Here is an 18,034-nt window from a genome sequence, read left to right on the forward strand (position 1 = left end):
TCTCAGTTGTTTTTTTTCTGTATTTGCTACTTAAGATGGCTTATTTCACCTGCATGGATGGCTCCTTTACAAACAACACACCTATAATCAACTCAATGTCTTTTGATATCTTAACCAAGCTGAGAAAAGCTTTTTTCTCCGGCTAGGATATGATCGACATATACGTGTGTGAAAGAGGCCTCATATATTCTTATGCATTATTTGATAAATATGCTAAGCTACACTTCATGCAGGTATATGGTGTAACATATTACATTATATTCACTGTGAGAATAATTGACAGCACACATTGTATTTGTTATCCACTTTACCACTGAGTAAATATCATTAATCTTTTTCACTTTTTGAGTTGTGCTAGAGATTGCATTTTTCTAATGCCCAATTTTCCTCCTCTCCATGATTCAAGGGGAATATCTTTTGTAGCACAAAATATTCACAGGTGTGGCCTTTTAGTGGTGGAGTTCTCTTTGGATTATCTTTTTATTTGTGTTTCTAGTTCTGGTCTCAGTCTGAGAAGGGGGGGTTGGGTCCTTTCCAGGTCTCTACAATATTCAAATGTCCACCTGGATCCTGGTTTCTCCTTGACCTCTGAGGTGGGTAGATATTCTGCTATTAGGAGTTCTGAATAAGAGTAGAGACATGTGGTGGCCTGATTCCGAGCTGAGAGGACGCACACGCTGGTGAGCTCTCGGGCCCCTACACTCTATCACCCTCCATAGGCAGCCATCCTCCACAACTCCCCAGCCAATCCTCCCCCAGCCAATCCGGTCCCCCTGCACTCCGGACACCAGCCCCCATGTACCAGCACCGTTTGGCGACGGCCATCGGCTCTGCCCGCTTCTCCGCCATCTCGCCTAACACCGAGCCCGGCTCAGCAGCGCCTGGCCAGTGCTGCCCTGATTGCTCTGGGGAGACTCTCCCTGTAGACCGGACCTCTGCTGCCCGCTGCTGGGCCCCGCGGCCTCCCTTCGGTCAGTGCTACATGCCGCCAGGTGCCATCTTGGAAATAATCTCCAGCACTACCTGAGGCCTAGGCGCATGAAAATTAACCCCTTCCTCTCTGGACCACTGCACAAGTAGAGGAAGGACCCTATCCTGCTGCTATACCCATCATCCCTGGGGATCCCAAGCTGTGCACCCCTCCTGGCTCTATAGGAGCCCTTTATAAGCCCAGAGAACCCACCACTGTTGCTGGGCCTTTTTCTATATTAACCCTTCCAGGGCCTGTACCTAGGAGCAGCTCCTGCACTACCTCACATGTGCTGTGAATTTTTATCTCTGCCGAATGCTAAGAAGCTGGGCCTATTGCCTGTCCTATCATCAGCCCCCTCTGCCCTGACTATCACCATGGGTAATAGGAGGAAGACGGCTAAACTGTCCAAAGCGACACCAAGTGCTTCAGCACCTCCTTCAGATGAGCTATGAAGATACTGCTGAGCCGCCTGACCCAGCCATGGCGCTGGACCGTAAGTTCGCGGAGGTACTAGCGGCCATAAACATGTGCCAGTCCAGCTTGTTACCAAGGTCGATGAGCTAAGGCAGGACTTTGTACTACTGAGACACAACGTTCACAAAACTAAAGAAAGAATTAAGGAGACGGAGCACAGAATATCTAAGGTGGAGGATGTCCAGAGGCCTATGCCAACGCAGATCAGCGAACTCCAGCGCCAAATATCTGCATCTATTGACAGAGCTGACGATCTGGAAAATCCTGTATCCTTTTTTGAAACTTGGCTTAAAAATATGCTGCCAGCTGATACCTTGAGCCATGGAAGGACCCCCTGCTACCTGAATCATACCCCTCAACCTCCTTCTAAACTCTGATATTAAAGTATTAGCAAAAATATTAGCCACTAGACTTAATAAAGTAGTACTGTCCCTTGTTCACCCAGACCAGACGGGCTTTATGCCTGGAAAGGGAACTGATATAAACATACAAAGACTGCATCTTAACATTGCAGAGGCAGGGGAGTCGACTGATCCCGGGTTCATACTATCCTTAGATAATTGCAAGGCTTTTGTGGAATGGCCCTTCCTGTGGGCCCTCATGCCTAGACTGGGTATTGGCCCCCGCTTCATAACATTAGTCAAACTTTTATTCCACTAACCCAAAGACAGGGTTAGGACCAACCTTAATATCTCCTCCCCTTTTCGATGGCCAGGGGTACTAGACAGGGGTGCCCACTATCCCTTCTCCTCTTCATTCTTGCCATTGAACCCCTTGCTGATGATAAAATCAATGGCATTACTAGAGGCAGTATAGTTGATACAATATAATATAATTCATGTTCGCTGATGATACACTTGTCTACCTTGGGGATGTGGGCCCTTCTCTGGTATACCTCCTATCCTTGATTGACGGTTATGGGGGCTTCTCAGGTCTCCGGGACAAATCAGCCATTTTTCCCCTTTCAGAGAAAGGGGTAACTGCCCTTCCCCTCCCAGTCCCGGTTAAGATAGTAGACAATTTTAAATATCTAGGGGTGCAGATATCACGCAAGATTCAAGCCTATACAGAACTAAATATTGACCCCCTGATAACTAATTCATGCTTGTCCTATATTACTTCCCAAGAGTTTGTTCAAGAGCATAGATAGTATTCTTCGGTCCTTCTACTGGCAGGGTGGAGCCTTTAGTCTGGCTCTACTCCAGGCTCCCAAGTCTCGGGGTGGGCTGGCAGCCCCTGACCTATTTTTATATTACTTGGCCTCTCAGATATTATACGCTCAGTGGTGGATAGACATAGACAGGGGTAATGCTGCTACTGCTCTAGCTGGGGCTTTGGTAGGGTCTTATGAAGCCCTTACGAATCTCCTCTACAGATATACACTCACCGTCCACTTTATTAGGTACACCATGCTAGTAACGGGTTGGACCCCCTTTTGCCTTCAGAACTGCCTCAATTCTTCGTGGCATAGATACAACAAGGTGCTGGAAGCTCCTCAGAGATTTTGGTCTATATTGACATGATGGCATCACACAGTTGCCGCAGATTTGTAGGCTGCACATCCATGATGCGAATCTCCCGTTCCACCACATCCCAAAGATGCTCTATTGGATTGAGATCTGGTGACTGTGGAGGCCATTTGAGTCCAGTGACCTCATTGTCATGTTCAAGAAACCAGTCTGAGATGATTCCAGCTTTATGACATGGCGCATTATCCTGCTGAAAGTAGCCATCAGATGTTACAGGGTACATTGTGGTCATAAAGGGATGGACATGGTCAGCAACAATACTCAGGTAGGCTGTGGCGTTGCAACGATGCTCAATTGGTACCAAGGGGCCCAAAGAGTGCCAAGAAAATATTCCCCACACCATGACACCACCACCACCAGCCTGAACCGTTGCTACAAGGCAGGATGGATCCATGCTTTCATGTTGTTGACGCCAAATTCTGACCCTACCATCCGAATGTCGCAGCAGAAATCGAGACTCATCAGACCAGGCAACGTTTTTCCAATCTTCTACTGTCCAATTTCGATGAGCTTGTGCAAATTGTAGCCTCAGTTTCCTGTTCTTAGCTGAAAGGAGTGGCACCCGGTGTGGTCTTCTGCTGCTGTAGCCCATCTGCCTCAAAGTTCGACGTACTGTGCGTTCAGAGATGCTCTTCTACCTACCTTGGTTGTATCGGGTGGCGATTTGAGTCACTGTTGCCTTTCTATCAGCTCGAACCAGTCTTCCCATTCTCCTCTGACCTCTGGCATCAACAAGGCATTTCCACCCACAGAACTGCCGCTCACTGGATGTTTTTTCTTTCTCGGACCATTCTCTGTAAACCCTAGAGATGGTTGTGCGTGAAAATCCCAGTAGATCAGCAGTTTCTGAAATACTCAGACCAGCCCTTCTGGCACCAACAACCATGCCACGTTCAAAGGCCTCAAATCACCTTTCTTCCCCATACTGATGCTCGGTTTGAACTGCAGGAGATTGTCTTGACCATGTCTACATGCCTAAATGCACTGAGTTGGCGCCATGTGATTGGCTGATTAGAAATTAAGTGTTAACGAGCAGTTGGACAGGTGTACCTAATAAAGTGGCCGGTGAGTGTAAATCCCCATCTACTATCCCACTGCCTATGCGTATGGTAGCAGTGTGCTGGAGCAGGGCGCAAATCCTGGTGGGAGAAAACAGCTCCCCTCCTCTTTCACCTGGGACTCCATTATAGCTAAATCCTTGGCTCTCTTACTTCCTCTCCCTCCCGGGTTGGACGATTTGGGGGGGACAAAAGGGGTAAAATTCGTAGGTCTGCTCCTAAATGCAGATGCAGAACTACTTGGTTTTGAGGCAATAAGAGAGAGATATGCTACTGCTAACTTCCACTATACACAACTATGCCATGCCTTCAAGGCCCAGTTTGGTTCCCTCAGCCTGACAGTGAAATTCTACAAGCTAGAGACTCTGGTGGGCACCCCTGACCTCCCTAAGCCACTCACCCAGGTCTATACCCTCCTACAGGAACAAAAGGCCAGGCCATTCGATAAAGCACTGGAACACTGGAGAAGCGATATGCCTGACCTGTCTGATGATGACTGGAGGGAGGTCGAACTATCCTATTTCACATCTGTGGTGAGTGCCAGGGACTTCCTGATCCAGTCCAAATTTCTCCATCGGGTGTATTTCACCCCTGCAAAATTTTTCCGCATGGGGGTAATGCCCAATAATTTATGTTTCCGCTGTCAGGCTGAAGTTGGTTCCTTCCTGCATTATGTCTGGACCTTCCCTAAGGTTTTTTGGTCCGAAGTGCTAGAATTTCTTAACTTTGAATTCCTGTGTATAATGTCCCCCTCTGTGTGTCTCCTTGGCATCATGAATGAGGTTATTAATGGCCACTACGATAAAATCTTCTTCATGTACACCTTATACTACGCTCGAAAAGTTGTGATGATGTCATGGAAGGACCAGGACCCTCCCCCATTAAAACAGTGGATCCTGCTCATTAACATTGTTATTCCCCATTACCGCTCCTTGTACGTCAACAGGAAATGCCCCCAGAAATATAAGCCCATCTGGTCCAGATGGTGCATGAATCCCCATACTGCCTTATAATCCCTTCTGGTATTCGCTTATTCCCTTAAAGAAGGAGACTGAATGTATGGGTGTGTGTGTGAGTGTCTGTGTGTCCAAGTGTCAGCATTATTATTGTCTAGGCAAGTTATCCGGCTACAATGTTCTGCTCCTCATTCTTTCCGTAATACCCCACATGTATGTTGTGGACAATGTAATATCCTAACTACTACCTCCTAATGATGTTTAATACTTCTGTAATGTGGTGGGGGAAAAATGATGTAATAGTCAGCATTCTTGTAAATCAGTTTGGTTTATTGTATTGTATTAAAAGTTTTACAAAATGCAAAAGTAAACACTTAAAAAAAAAAAAAAAAAGAGTAGAGACATGTTTGGTGCCCAAATATGCTGGGGACCCGGCTTCATTGATGGCATCATTATATCTTATGCCACCTCCAAGCACCAATACCGGCATAGGCTATAGTGGAAAGCTACACCAGGCAGGACCAGGCATAGAACTCATATGATATAAGGTAACAGCAGGAGAGAGATACACATATTATTTTACAGACAAACAGAATAATATAACATAAAGCAAGACAAATAGTTTATGTCTGGTTTGTTCCTTTACAAATATATAATTTAGAAGCAAATGTCTACTGATGATGATTGTTCACTTAGCAAAACGATGTGATCTGTGGCTTCAACATATTCCAGATTTATAACATTATTCAGCTTTACCATTGTGCAACGACTTCTGATGAGTAAAAAGATTATATTTCTGAGAAAAACATTTCCCACAATCTGTACATGAAAATGGCTTCTCCCCTGTGTGACTTAACAGATGACGATAAAAATTCGGTTTTTGGGTAAAAGATTTCCCACATTCTGAACATGAAAATGGTTTCTCCCCCGTGTGACTTCTCCGATGTATATCTAGATTACGTTTATGGGCAAAACATTTTCCACATTCTGAACATAAAAATGGCTTCTCCCCTGTGTGACTTCTCTGATGTAAAACAAGATTTGATTTTTGAGTAAAACCTTTCCCACATTCTGAACATGAATATGGCTTCTCCCCTGTGTGAGTTCTCTGATGTTCAACTAGATAATGTTTATGGGCAAAACATTTCCCACATTCTGAACATGAAAATGGCTTCTCCCCTGTGTGACTTCTCTGATGTAAAACAAAATGACGTTTCGTAGCAAAACATCTCCCACATTCTGGACATGAAAATGGGTTCTCCCCATGTTCTCTTCTCTTATGTTCAACTAGAAGATGTTTATGGGCAAAACTTTTTCCACATTCTGAACATAAATATGGCTTCTCCCCCGTGTGACTTCTCTGATGGCTAACAAGATTTGATTTTTGAGTAAAACATTTCCCACATTCTGAACATGAAAATCGCTTCTCTCCTGTGTGATTTTGTTCAAGATCTGGTTTAACAGTGTAATAATTCACACTTTCTAAACCTGACTTCATGTTCTTATCCATGCCTAAAGAAAGGACCCAAATAATAGGAGCAGATGACAGATCTTGGGTGTGAAGGTCTGAGGATGCACCTGGCATATTTTCATGGTCTTCAGATGTAACTGGTGTGATACAACCATCACCTGCTGTAACATGTGATGATATCAGATGTTCCTCTGAGCTCCCGGTATTGTCATCTGCCAAGAAACAAAACAGATTATATAATATGACCATAAAGCATTTCACAGTTTTAATTCCAACCTGTCTCCATCAGTCCTTCTGTTGTGCCTTTTTGGTTTCCCTTGGATCTGACCCTAAACTCAGCCCTGACTGTGATCGGGCACGTATTTGTGTCTGGTCCTCTCACATGAACGTGCATCTCCTGTCTTGCAGAAGCAGGTGGAGGCAGAGAGCAACAGAGCCAAAGACACTTCCTGTGGGGTACACGTGACTTCTTAAGGAAGGTATCCCTAGACTGTGGGCTGATGGTAAGGGGGTTAAAAATTGGGGTACTATCGCACTTTAATAGGGTGGTGGGACACTCAAGCTGTCTCCAGTAGTCAGGCTGATGTGCTTGGCTGAAGGTGTCCGGGGTTTTGATAGCTTCGGAGGATTCCTCTAGCCACTGAGGGCGAGGGCTTAGCCATCTACTTGTCAGTGTCTGCCTCCCAGGCAGGAGGTCATGTGGTCTCCTGGCTCCTACTTGTCTTAGCCCGTCCAGACCCTCCACCACCATTAGTCGTTGGCTCACTGAGATTAAGTGAGGCAGAGGAGAAACACGGCAGTAACTTTACTCTCCAGCCCCCACATGTGCAGTTCCCACATAAATAGTGGCAGCTCAAACTAGTCCTGCACAGTCCTCAAAGGACACCACTCCACATTTTTTAGGTGGTTGGTTCAGTTCCCACTAATTGTGTCTTTGGAGGTTGTCACTGCAGCTCCCCGCAGTCTTGGAGCTTCTGTAATTAACCACTCACATGCTGTCAGCCTCTTCTTTCACTCCCCTGCTTCCTCTTCTCTTACAGTAGCTGGTAGCACAGCTCCGGCCCTTGGGCATGCAGGTAAACATAAAGATTCTGTATAATTTACTGTCAGTCCATATACAGTGCCTACAAGTAGTATTCAACCCCCCGCAGATTTAGCAGGTTTGATAAGAAGCGAATAAGTTAGAGCCTTCAAACTTGCAACAAGAGCAGGATTTATTAACAGATGCATAAATCTTACAAACCAAAACCAAAGTTATGTTGCTTAGTTATATTTTAATAAAATTTAAACATAAAAGTGTGGGTCAATTATTATTCAACCACTAGTTTAATATTTTGTGGAATAACCCTTGTTTGCAATTATAGCTAATAATCGTCTTTTATGAGACCTGATCAGGCCGGCACAGGTCTCTGGAGTTATCTTGGCCGACTCCTCCATGCAGATCTTCTCCAAGTTATCTAGGTTCTTTGGGTGTCTTATGTGGACTTTAATTTTGAGCTCCTTCCACAAGTTTAAGGTTAAGGTCAGGAGACTGACTAGGCCACTGCAACACCTTGATTTTTCCCTCTTGAACCAGGCCTTGGTTTTCTTGGCTGTGTGCTTTGGGTCGTTGTCTTGTTGGAAGATGAAATGACGACGCATCTTAAGATCCTTGATGGAGGAGCGGAGGTTCTTGGCCAAAATCTACAAGTAGGCCGTGCTATCCTTCTTTCCATGGATGCGGACCGGATGGCCAGACCCCTTTGCTGAGAAGCAGCCCCACAGCATGATGCTGCCACTACCATGCTTGACTGTAGGGATGGTATTCTTGGGGTCGTATGCAGTGCCATCCATTCTCCAAACGTCACGTGTGTGGTTGGCACCAAAGATCTCGATCTTGGTCTCATCAGACCAGAGAACCTTGAACCAGTCTGTCTCAGAGTCCTCCAAGTGATCATGAGCAAACTGTAAACGAGCCTTGACATGACGCTTTGAAAGTAAAGGTACCTTACGTGCTCGTCTGGAACGGAGACCATTGCGGTGGAGTACGTTACTTATGGTATTGACTGAAACCAATGTCCCCACTGCCATGAGATCTTCTCGAAGCTCCTTCCTTGTTGTCCTTGGGTTAGCCTTGACTCTTCGGACAAGCCTGGCCTCGGCACGGGAGGAAACTTTCAAAGGCTGTCCAGGCCGTGGAAGGCTAACAGTAGTTCCATAAGCCTTCCACTTCCGGATGATGCTCTCAACAGTGGAGACAGGTAGGCCCAACTACTTGGAAAGGGTTTTGTACCCCTTGCCAGCCTTGTAACCCACCACGATGTGTCTCTTGTCTCTAATGGCCTTGGAATGCTCCTTTGTCTTTCCCATGTTGACCATGTATGAGTGCGGTTCACAAATCCTGCTCTTGTTTGAAGTTTGAAGGCTCTAACTTATTTGCTTCTTATCATACCTGCTAAATCTGCGGGGGGTTGAATACTACTTGTAGGCACGGTATATACAGAGACTTGCGAAAGTATGTGCCCCCCTTGAACTTTCCTAAATATCAAAATGCAATATATTGCAATATAGTGCAAGACCCAGGGTGGTCCTGACTACAGTAGTGGTGATAAGACATCACATGCAGGTTCCATTCATGAGTGGCGGCTGTTAGACGCCCAGGAGAAGGGCCACCACTAGGAATTTTGGTGCCCCCAATTGGAAGATTTTTGTTGGCCTTCCCTACCAGCGTCCATTTTTGACAGGACCCTATTCTACTGCATATGCCCACTCAGTATATATATAGTCCCTGCAAATGCCAAGGAGCTTCTTGCCCCAATCAGCCACCCACCCCTGGGGTTTATTGAGGAGTAAGTCACAGAGTGTTGTTTGTATATGGGTAGAATGTATGAAAAGTGACAGGTACGGCAGGGGTCCTCTGGCCCAGTTACAGTGACTAGGGTGAGTTTCTCTTTTACCCAGAGTGAGTCCCAATTTTCCGTTCATAAGAGTGGTGCCCCCCACAGCTTGGCTTGGCTGCAGGTGATATTTAAAAAGTGGCAGTTGTCTTGGGATGGACCTCTGGATATTAGGGCACCAATTCCTCTCATATTGGGGCAGCTACAGAGCTGGATAAGCCTGGCCTCCCAGATGCAGAGTTTATGAGAATTGGGTGTTTTGCACATAACATTCACTCAACTTACTTTAGGACTGCTTTTTACCCTCTTCTTTTCATGTTCTCCGATTAATGCTTGCCCGAGGTCAACTGTTTAGCTTTTGGGTCACCTGTACCTACTTTGAGCTGGTCATGGGGCTACCTTTCGCCCTGCAGAAAGGAGATTTTGGGGTTTTCAACAGGTCGGAAGGGTATCCAGAGCCTAAAATGGGTTCAGGTCCTTTCGGAGGCAGTGTCTGAATTATTGACCTTAATGAGATGAAACTTTGGCAGTGTGCAATCTTCCATCTAAGAGATTTTGATGATATGGTCCAAGAGAGTTCCCTTAGTTATCTAGAAAGTTGTCAAGTATTCTGTCGTCGAGCAGACCAGCCATACTGTGAATTCCCATATGGTCTGTTTCATGCACTCCAGGTGTAGAGGATTGTAGTACGGCACAGGGAGTTCATAGGGAGCGATGCAGATATAGTGTGGCAAAACTGTTTTAACCTTATTGAGAAAGGCCTGGATATATAATATTCTGGGGGCCTTCCAAAGCTCTTGAGCAAACGCTTCTTGTTGCTGGATGTCACTGATCCCTGTAGGGTTACAAGGATCTGCTGATGGCGGAATAGTGAAACATTTGAGATGGTGGTTGCTCAGTTGGTCAACTTGCCAGCTGGGCATACAGCTTCCAGGCCTCAAAATTGTGTGATTCTATCCCAAGTGCCTGTTTTTTGGATATTATAGGTTAACATAGAAAAAAAAATAGCTGTAGCCGAATCTTCCACCCATCAAGAAGTCTCTGTCATTTTTGAAAGATACTAATACTGTTAAAGTTTACTGATAAAATGGAAAATTTACTGCAGAACATTTATATGATATGATATAATTCTTGATGTAACATCTCAGTCTCTTCCTCCGAGGTCCTGGTGAGCAGTATTCCTGACCCTCATAGCTCCCACCTTCCAGCTTTTCTTAATCTATGGGGAATATTTATCAGGGCTTCTGCAGTGGCCCTGAAACAACCGCGGATGCTAGCTTATTGCTAGCACTTGCAATTATTTTGCTCTCTCTGCCACTTTCACAACAGTGGGGCGTGAAGGGGCTGAGCGGAAGTTGTTGAGTGGGCTGACGCGGGGTGTTACTGTCCCCTCGCTGGCGCACTCGCTGCTGTTGGCGACTTTTCATATGTGGGCGCCAGTGTATGATAAATCTGCCCCTATGTCTCCATGTTCTGTATTGTGTTATCACTCGTCTCTGCTTTATCTAGTGGTTACTACTCACCTGGACAGTTACCTGTAGAAATCTCCTCCTTACATCGCTCATCGCCCCTCACATATGCCTCTGGAGCAGTAATATTCTTCACATCTTCACCCTGATACACAAACTGAGAAACAAATATTGAAAGTCACCAGGCGATGGAGAAGTCACACTGAAGCTTATAGATAATGATAAAAGATCAGTAATTATCATAACAACCAAATATGATCTGACAAGAGGATATATCTGAGGTGTTTTTATCAGGGCTTTTGATAAATACTGGAGTAGAAGCCCTGAAATAATTACATATATTGCTACCATTTGCGATTATTTTCCCTCCATGGCAGCTCTAGGACAGGGGGGCGTAGAGCAGGACACGGCCGGCAGAGGAGTGGGTCAGTACGGAGCGTTCTTCTCCAAGCACCAGCCAACTTGCTGCAACCAGTGACTTTTCTCACGTAAAAAGACCCTGACTGTGCCTGTTTCTATGCCAAGACACCTAAGGGGCAGAGCTATCGTATGTCCTCGCACTGTGCTAAATAACCCCCATGGAGACTGTAAGGAGATGGGATTTCACAATTAGTCAATTTTAAGAAACTTTTATTTCTAGAATAAACCTCCATATATCAGAGAATATGTCATCCATCTACCTGATAATAATCTGGGTCATATGTTTCTTCTTTACAATCCTGTGGTAGAAGAAGAGGACTGGGACATCTCTCCGGTGATGTTCTCTTACTGGATCTACCTGTAGGAAACACATCCAGAGACTGAATTTCTTCTTTCCATACAGATAATGAAAGGACGTGTGGATTTAGTCCTGTCTATTACCTGCTGATGTGAGGGGCTGGTGGTATCTGTCCATTGTCTGATCCTGAAGAGGAGGAAGATAAGATAAAGTAACATCATGTAGAGAAATGCAGTTCCTGTAATGAGTAGTAGTACAATGAGGAGATGCCGGTGACTCGGTGGTGGTGGTCGTGTGGTTGGGATAATAATGGATTATATAGGAGTTTCTCTATGGTGATATCAGTCTATTATTAGGCTGTAACTTTCCTATAACCATCTGCAGCACATTGCAGTCTGCACTGGTCGCAGCTTCATACAGATCTCCCTTCACCACCCACATCCCTCCTCTGTATAGTGAGCGGATACTCAGGGGTGGATGAGATTCTGGTGGAAAATACCAGAGGGATGGAAGTGAGGGGTCACTGATTAATTTGCCCCGGTAACCCTGACAGACAACACCGGTGACTACACACGTACCTCCGCTTGCAGAGCTGTGCTCCAGATATATGTGAGAGGGGAAAGGACCTGTGATGATGTCATAGTCATGTGACCAGCCCCTTGTGTGGGAGAAATAGGATCTGGCTCGGGTGTCCAGAGGGCATATAAACCTTATTCACAGACATCCAGAAGTTAAAAGTGCAGTTCTGACAAAAGAATGTCCTTAATTATGTCATGTCATGTGATGATTAAGGACATTCTTTTTCTGAATCATTTTGTGCGCTGAATGTGCCCATTGAGATGCTGGATTTGGTGCTGGCTGAAGAGTTGGGAGCAGGCGAGAGGAAGCGTGCTTTCTGCAGGACCACTATTCCTGCTCTGGTGGAGCTTGTGCTTCTCTTGGTAGGTACAACAGATGGACTAGACTAGCTCGAGACCCTCACTTATGCCCTCTGTCTGTGGAGTCCTGTACATGATTCTCTTCACAAAGCCATAACCAGGACACCAGGAACAGTTCTCTTAGAAAGTGCTTTTTCCCCAGGTCCTTTTTTGTTTTTGCATTTTCCTTTTTTACTTCCCACCAGGGCCGGCGCCAGCACCCGGCTTTCGCGGGCAAGTGCCGGGGTGCTGGAGGGGCCCACTCGGGCCCCGGATCAATTGTACCAGTGTTGCTTTAAGAGACTGGTACAAATGGTCCCCTTACGGCTGGTGTCATTTTCTGCCTCTATGCTGAGCTCCTCGTGCCCCCGAAGCTTCCCTCCCCACGGTATGTAACGGCTCTTAAGCCAGCGCAAGTGATAAGGTCAACGGACCACTTGTGCCGGCTCCAGAGCCAGCGCGTACAACGGGGTCATGCCGAAGAAAGATGGCAGCAGGTCCTGCGCTGCTTCGGGGGGAACGAGGAAAGCTGAGTTTTTTCTTTCCCGGAGGGTGGGCAGTGTGGGGGGATACAGTGTGTGTTCAGAGGCGGGGGGGGGGGGGCAGTGTATCTCGAAGTGGGGGGGATAAAGTGTGTGTTCAGGAGGGGGGCAGTGTAGCTGGAGGGGGGAGGTGTGTCTACAGAGGGAGGGGGGCAGTGTAACTGGAGGGAAGCAGTGTGCCTACGGGAGGAGGGGGGGCAGTGTCCCTACAGGATGAGGGGGGCAGTGTAGCTGGAGGGGGAGGGGGGCAGTGTTTCTACAGGGGTGGGGGGGCAGTTTAGCTGGAGGGGGGATACAGTGTGTGTACAGGGGGTGGGGTACAGTGTAGCTGGACTGGGAGGGACACAATGTGTGTACAGGGGGAAGGGGGCCATTGTGGCTACGCGGGGTAAGGGCAGCAGTGTGGCTACTGGAGGGCGGCCCATGAAGGGGCCCACAGAGGCTCTATCACCCAAGGGCCCACTTAAACCTGGAGCCGGCCTTGCTCCCCACCTTCAAAAATCCATAACTTTTTTATTTTGCCAAAGAGCTGTGTGAGGGCTTGTTTACTGTATAACAAATTGGACTTCATAGTGATCGTATTTAATATTCGATGCCGTGTACTGGGAATCGGTGAAAAAAATGCAGTTTTCTTGTGGGGTCGGATTTTATATCGTTCACTGTGGGCCCCAAATGACATGTCTACTTTATTTTTTGGGTCAGTATGATCACAGAGATACCAAATCTATGTTTTTATACAATTACAAAAATTAAAACCTCCTGTACAAATAAAAATGTATTCATTTTGACATGTTTTGGCGCTAACAACTTTTTTATACTTCAGTGTTTGGAGCTGTTTGTGGTGACATTTTTTGCGTCTTTTGATGACATTGTTAATGCTACCATTTTGAGGACTGTACGGCCTATAGATCACTTCGGGTGCTATTTTCTGTTTCTGGGTTAAACGCCGGGAATAACAGTTATTATATTTTGGGACGTGATGATTTTTACTGTTTATTTATATTTATATCAGTTCTAAGGAAAGGGGGGCGATTAGATTTTTAATGGGTTTTTATTTAATTTAGTTTTTTCACTTTTAAAATTTTTTTTTTTACAATTTTCAGTCCGCCCAGGGTACTTTATCCATAGGTTGTCTGTCTGATTGATCCTACCTACCATTGTTATAAATGGTTTAAATCGAGAGAGACTCGGGTCTTTGTATGACGGAAGGCTGTCATAGCAACAGATCGATGCTCCCCGAAGACGTCTTGGGGAGCAAGAATCTAAGTCAACATGGCGGTGCCCACGCACCGCCAGCTTTTAATGCTTTAATGCTGTTAAATGTATGCAGTAAATGCAAATGTAATGATATGTCACGCGTTGTGAGGTTAATAGAAGTGATATCTGCACACAACACCTTGCATCAAATTTGAGGAATCTGGTTGTGGTAGACCTGGACACATCTTTGGAATCAGGCTGCTCTGCAGAGGTGAAGCTTTTCCAATAGAGATGAGCAGACCCGATTGTCAGGTTTGGCAGCCTAACCTTGACCCCACAAGGTACTAGCCATGGCTATGATTGGCCAGGGTAACACCAAGACTGTCACATAGACTGACTCTTCTCCTGTTTGAATGTCCTGAGCATCAGGTCCTCCTAGATGCAGCAGCAATGCCCTTCTCTTAGCAGGTGCAGTCACTCCTGTAGCTTCAACATAGAAGTTATATCCATTTTCCATTTGCCCCAACACTGTGACAGACTACTGTGATCTCTAGAAACATCAAAAGGTCTAATAGCAGGTAAATCAAGAAATCTTATACTGTAGTATAAAAAATAAGTGGCACTTATAAATTTAACCTTCCAGTCACCTGTGCTTCCACAAAACCCTTCACACCAGAAAAGGGTTAACCCTAACAGAAATAAAAAAAAAAAAAAGCGGACAATATAGAGAGTGGATTTCAGACTTCTTATAAACAAGTTTGAATGATTTAATCTTGTTACCTATTAAAACATATAATGTACAACAAAATACATAGATGTCAGGCCCCAGTGGTAGTGGACCCACTGGACCACCGTGGATAATGATATAAGCCGACACCCGGTTTTCACCAGAGTCCGCCGCAAAGGGAGTTGGACTTGTTGATGCGTGGTACCACTAGATCGCTCCGCAGGCGCAAATTTGTCCGTGGTGGCGGCCAAGGCGTAGTACAAAGTCGTGAGGCAGGGGACGTAGAGGTAGGTCAGGACAGGTGACACAGAAGTGAAGTCAGGAATGTAATCGAGGTTGCATAGGGCAATCAGGATTATCGCATGTCATGGGCAGGGCATGGAACAAAGTTTTCTCTCAGGCATACAAGCACAAAGATCTGGCAGGGGTCACAGGAATAGGTTGAGCATTTACAGGTTGTCAGGTGGCCAGCGCCAATTAGCGGTGCCCTCGCCCTTTAGATTGCAGACAGCGGGGATGAAAGCGCTGAAGCAAGGAGACTGTCACTGGAGCACGGCTAGGTAAGTGAAGCTGCTGCTGGCATAAGGGGGCAGAGGGAGGCACACGGGTGCGCCTGCAACTCGGAACATGGGTCACAGGAGCACCCTTGACAGTACCCCCCCCCCCCCTTTGGCCTCCCCCTCCTCTTGGTCTGAAGAAACCTCTGCAGATGGGCACGGTCCAGGATGTTGTCCTCGGGCTCCCAAGATCTGTCCTCCAGCCCATCCAGTCAACGAGAAAGTACTGTCAAAATAATGTCCAGGACCTCTTTGACTTCATAGACATTGGTGGAATCAGCCACTGGAGCAGGAGGAGTTATTTGCCGGGAGAAATGATTCAAGATGAAAAAACGGTTTCAGGAGGGAGACATGGAAGGAGTTGCGCATGGTGGGAGGAAGATGAAGTTTGTATGCCACGGAATTGATACGCCTTAGTTCCTCGAATGGGACCAGAAAACGAGGACCGAGTTTGTAGCCGGGGATCTTCAGCCGGACATATCTGAAGAACAGCCAGACCTTATCTCCAGTAGAGAAGCCTGGAGGAGGCCTAGGTTTCCTGTCAGCCTGTGTTTAGGTGCGAGCGGATGCCTGAAGTAGAGAATGGCAGGTTTGCTCCCAGATGGACTGAAAATCTTGTACCAGTTCTTCTACATCAGAAGAACATCAGAAGGAACAGCAAAAGGAAGAGGTGGGCATGTTGTCCGTTGACAATGAAAAAGGAAGCAGCAACGGTGGATTCAGGGTCTAGAAAATTATAAGAAAATTTCGCCCAAGGTAAGAGGGAGGACCAATCGTTTTGTCGAGCAGAGACAAAGTGCCGTAGATAGCATTCGAGAATCTGGTTGACTCCACCTGCCCGTTTGACTGTGGATGGTATACAGAGGAGAAGTCCGGCTTGACCTGCAGTTGATTGCGGATGGAACGCCAGAACCTGGAAACAAATTGTCAGTCCATGTAGCCGGAAGATATGTAGAAAGAACAGGCTTGTAAGACGAAGAGATGACGGCAGACCTGGTAGACGCACAAAGTGGAAAATCTTGTACCACCCAGATGACTGTATTACCGGAAGAAGATGGGAGGTCCGTAACAAAGTCCATAGCTATGTTAGTCCACGGGCAACTGGGTATAGGCAACGGCAAGAGCAGACCTGCTGGCTTGAGGCATGATGACTTATGGGCACAGGAAGCGCAGGAACTCACAAAATCTCGAACAACTTTGACCAGATCTGGCTACCAGTAGTAACGAGATATGAGAGCAGCAGACCTCTGCACCCCAGGGTGCCCAGCCACACAAGAGCGATGTCCCCAAGTTAGTATCCTCTTCCGAAGAGCAGGTCGGACATAAGTCTTGCCAGGAGGAAGCTGCCATAAGTCCACAGAAGTGGCAACAACCAGACGTTCAGGAGAAACAATATGATGAGGAGATGGTTTCTCCCCAATCACATCAGAGGCACGAGAGAGAGCATCAGCCTTAACATTATTCTCTGCTGGACAGAAATGTATCATAAAATTGAAGCGGGAGAAAAAAGGGACCAAAGAGCCTGTTGACGATTGAGATGCTGGGTGGTCTGGAGGTATAAGAGATTTCTGTGATCCGTGTAGATACAGACCGGATGACAAGCTCCTTCCAGCAGATAACGCCACTCTTCCAAGGCAAGTTTTATGGCCAGAAACCCCCGATACCTATGGATATGTTCCTCTCTGCAAAGTCTTTGAGAAGAAACCACAGGTGAGTGTTCCTCCGACAGAGGAAGCCTGAACCACAAGCTGGAACGGTTTCTCTGTATCAGGCGCATGTGAACTGGAGCTGAGGCAAAGGCAGAATTCAATTTAGAAAATGCTTCTTCGGCCACCGGAGGCCAGAGCTTAGGTCAGTGTTTTTCTTTGTTAACGCCACAATAGGTGACACAAGGGAGGAGAAATGTAGTATGAACTGCCGGTAGTAGTTATCAAAGCCCAGGAATCTCTTTATAGAGGCCAGTGGAGAACCTCAGACAATCCATCTGTAGACCCTTGTCTGGTGGAACTGGCACTTCTCAAGTTTGGCATATAGGAGATTGACCCTTAGACACCTGAGAACTTGTCGTATGAGGGCCTGATGGGATTCCAGGTCAGTAGACAACTCCAGGATATCGTCCAAGTAGACCACAACACAGGTATATAGCAAGTCTCTGAAAATGTTGTTGACAAATTCTTGAAAGACAGCAAAGTCCAAAGGGCATGACCAGATACTCGAAGTGCCAATCTCGAGTGTTGAAGGCTTCCTGAATACGGATGACATAATATGCCCCCCGATGGTCAAACTTAGTGAAGACCTTTGTGAAGCAGTCAAAGAGTTCCGTGATCAAGGGCAGTGGGCAGTGGTTCTTTATTAAGCCCACGATAGTCTATGCAGGAGCGGAGAGATCCATCTTTCTTGGCCACAAAAAAGAATCCAGCACCGTCAGGAGACGAAGACTAGCGAATGAACCCTTTCTTTTGTTGTCACCTAGGGATGCTCCTCCCAAGAACCCTAGGTGCATCCATTTCCCGGAGGCTTGATGACGGACTGGAAAAGACTCAAAGTGTTCCAGGCTGGCACAATAGAGG

The 18,034-nt window shown here is 46.4% G+C and overlaps 1 protein-coding gene across 1 annotated transcript in view; it reads right to left on the bottom strand.

Annotated features, from left to right (window-relative positions):
* Positions 1 to 18,034, bottom strand: part of LOC140066014 (uncharacterized) — a 77,643-nt gene that overhangs the window by 30,482 nt on the left and 29,127 nt on the right. Inside the window, 5 exon segments of the mRNA XM_072113578.1 lie at positions 50 to 142; positions 5,742 to 6,673; positions 10,861 to 10,963; positions 11,487 to 11,584; positions 11,668 to 11,854. Coding sequence (XP_071969679.1) covers positions 50 to 142; positions 5,742 to 6,673; positions 10,861 to 10,963; positions 11,487 to 11,584; positions 11,668 to 11,854 — 1,413 coding nt within the window.

This window comes from Engystomops pustulosus, chromosome 6, assembly GCF_040894005.1.
Source record: "Engystomops pustulosus chromosome 6, aEngPut4.maternal, whole genome shotgun sequence".
Taxonomy (NCBI): Eukaryota; Metazoa; Chordata; class Amphibia; order Anura; family Leptodactylidae; genus Engystomops; species Engystomops pustulosus.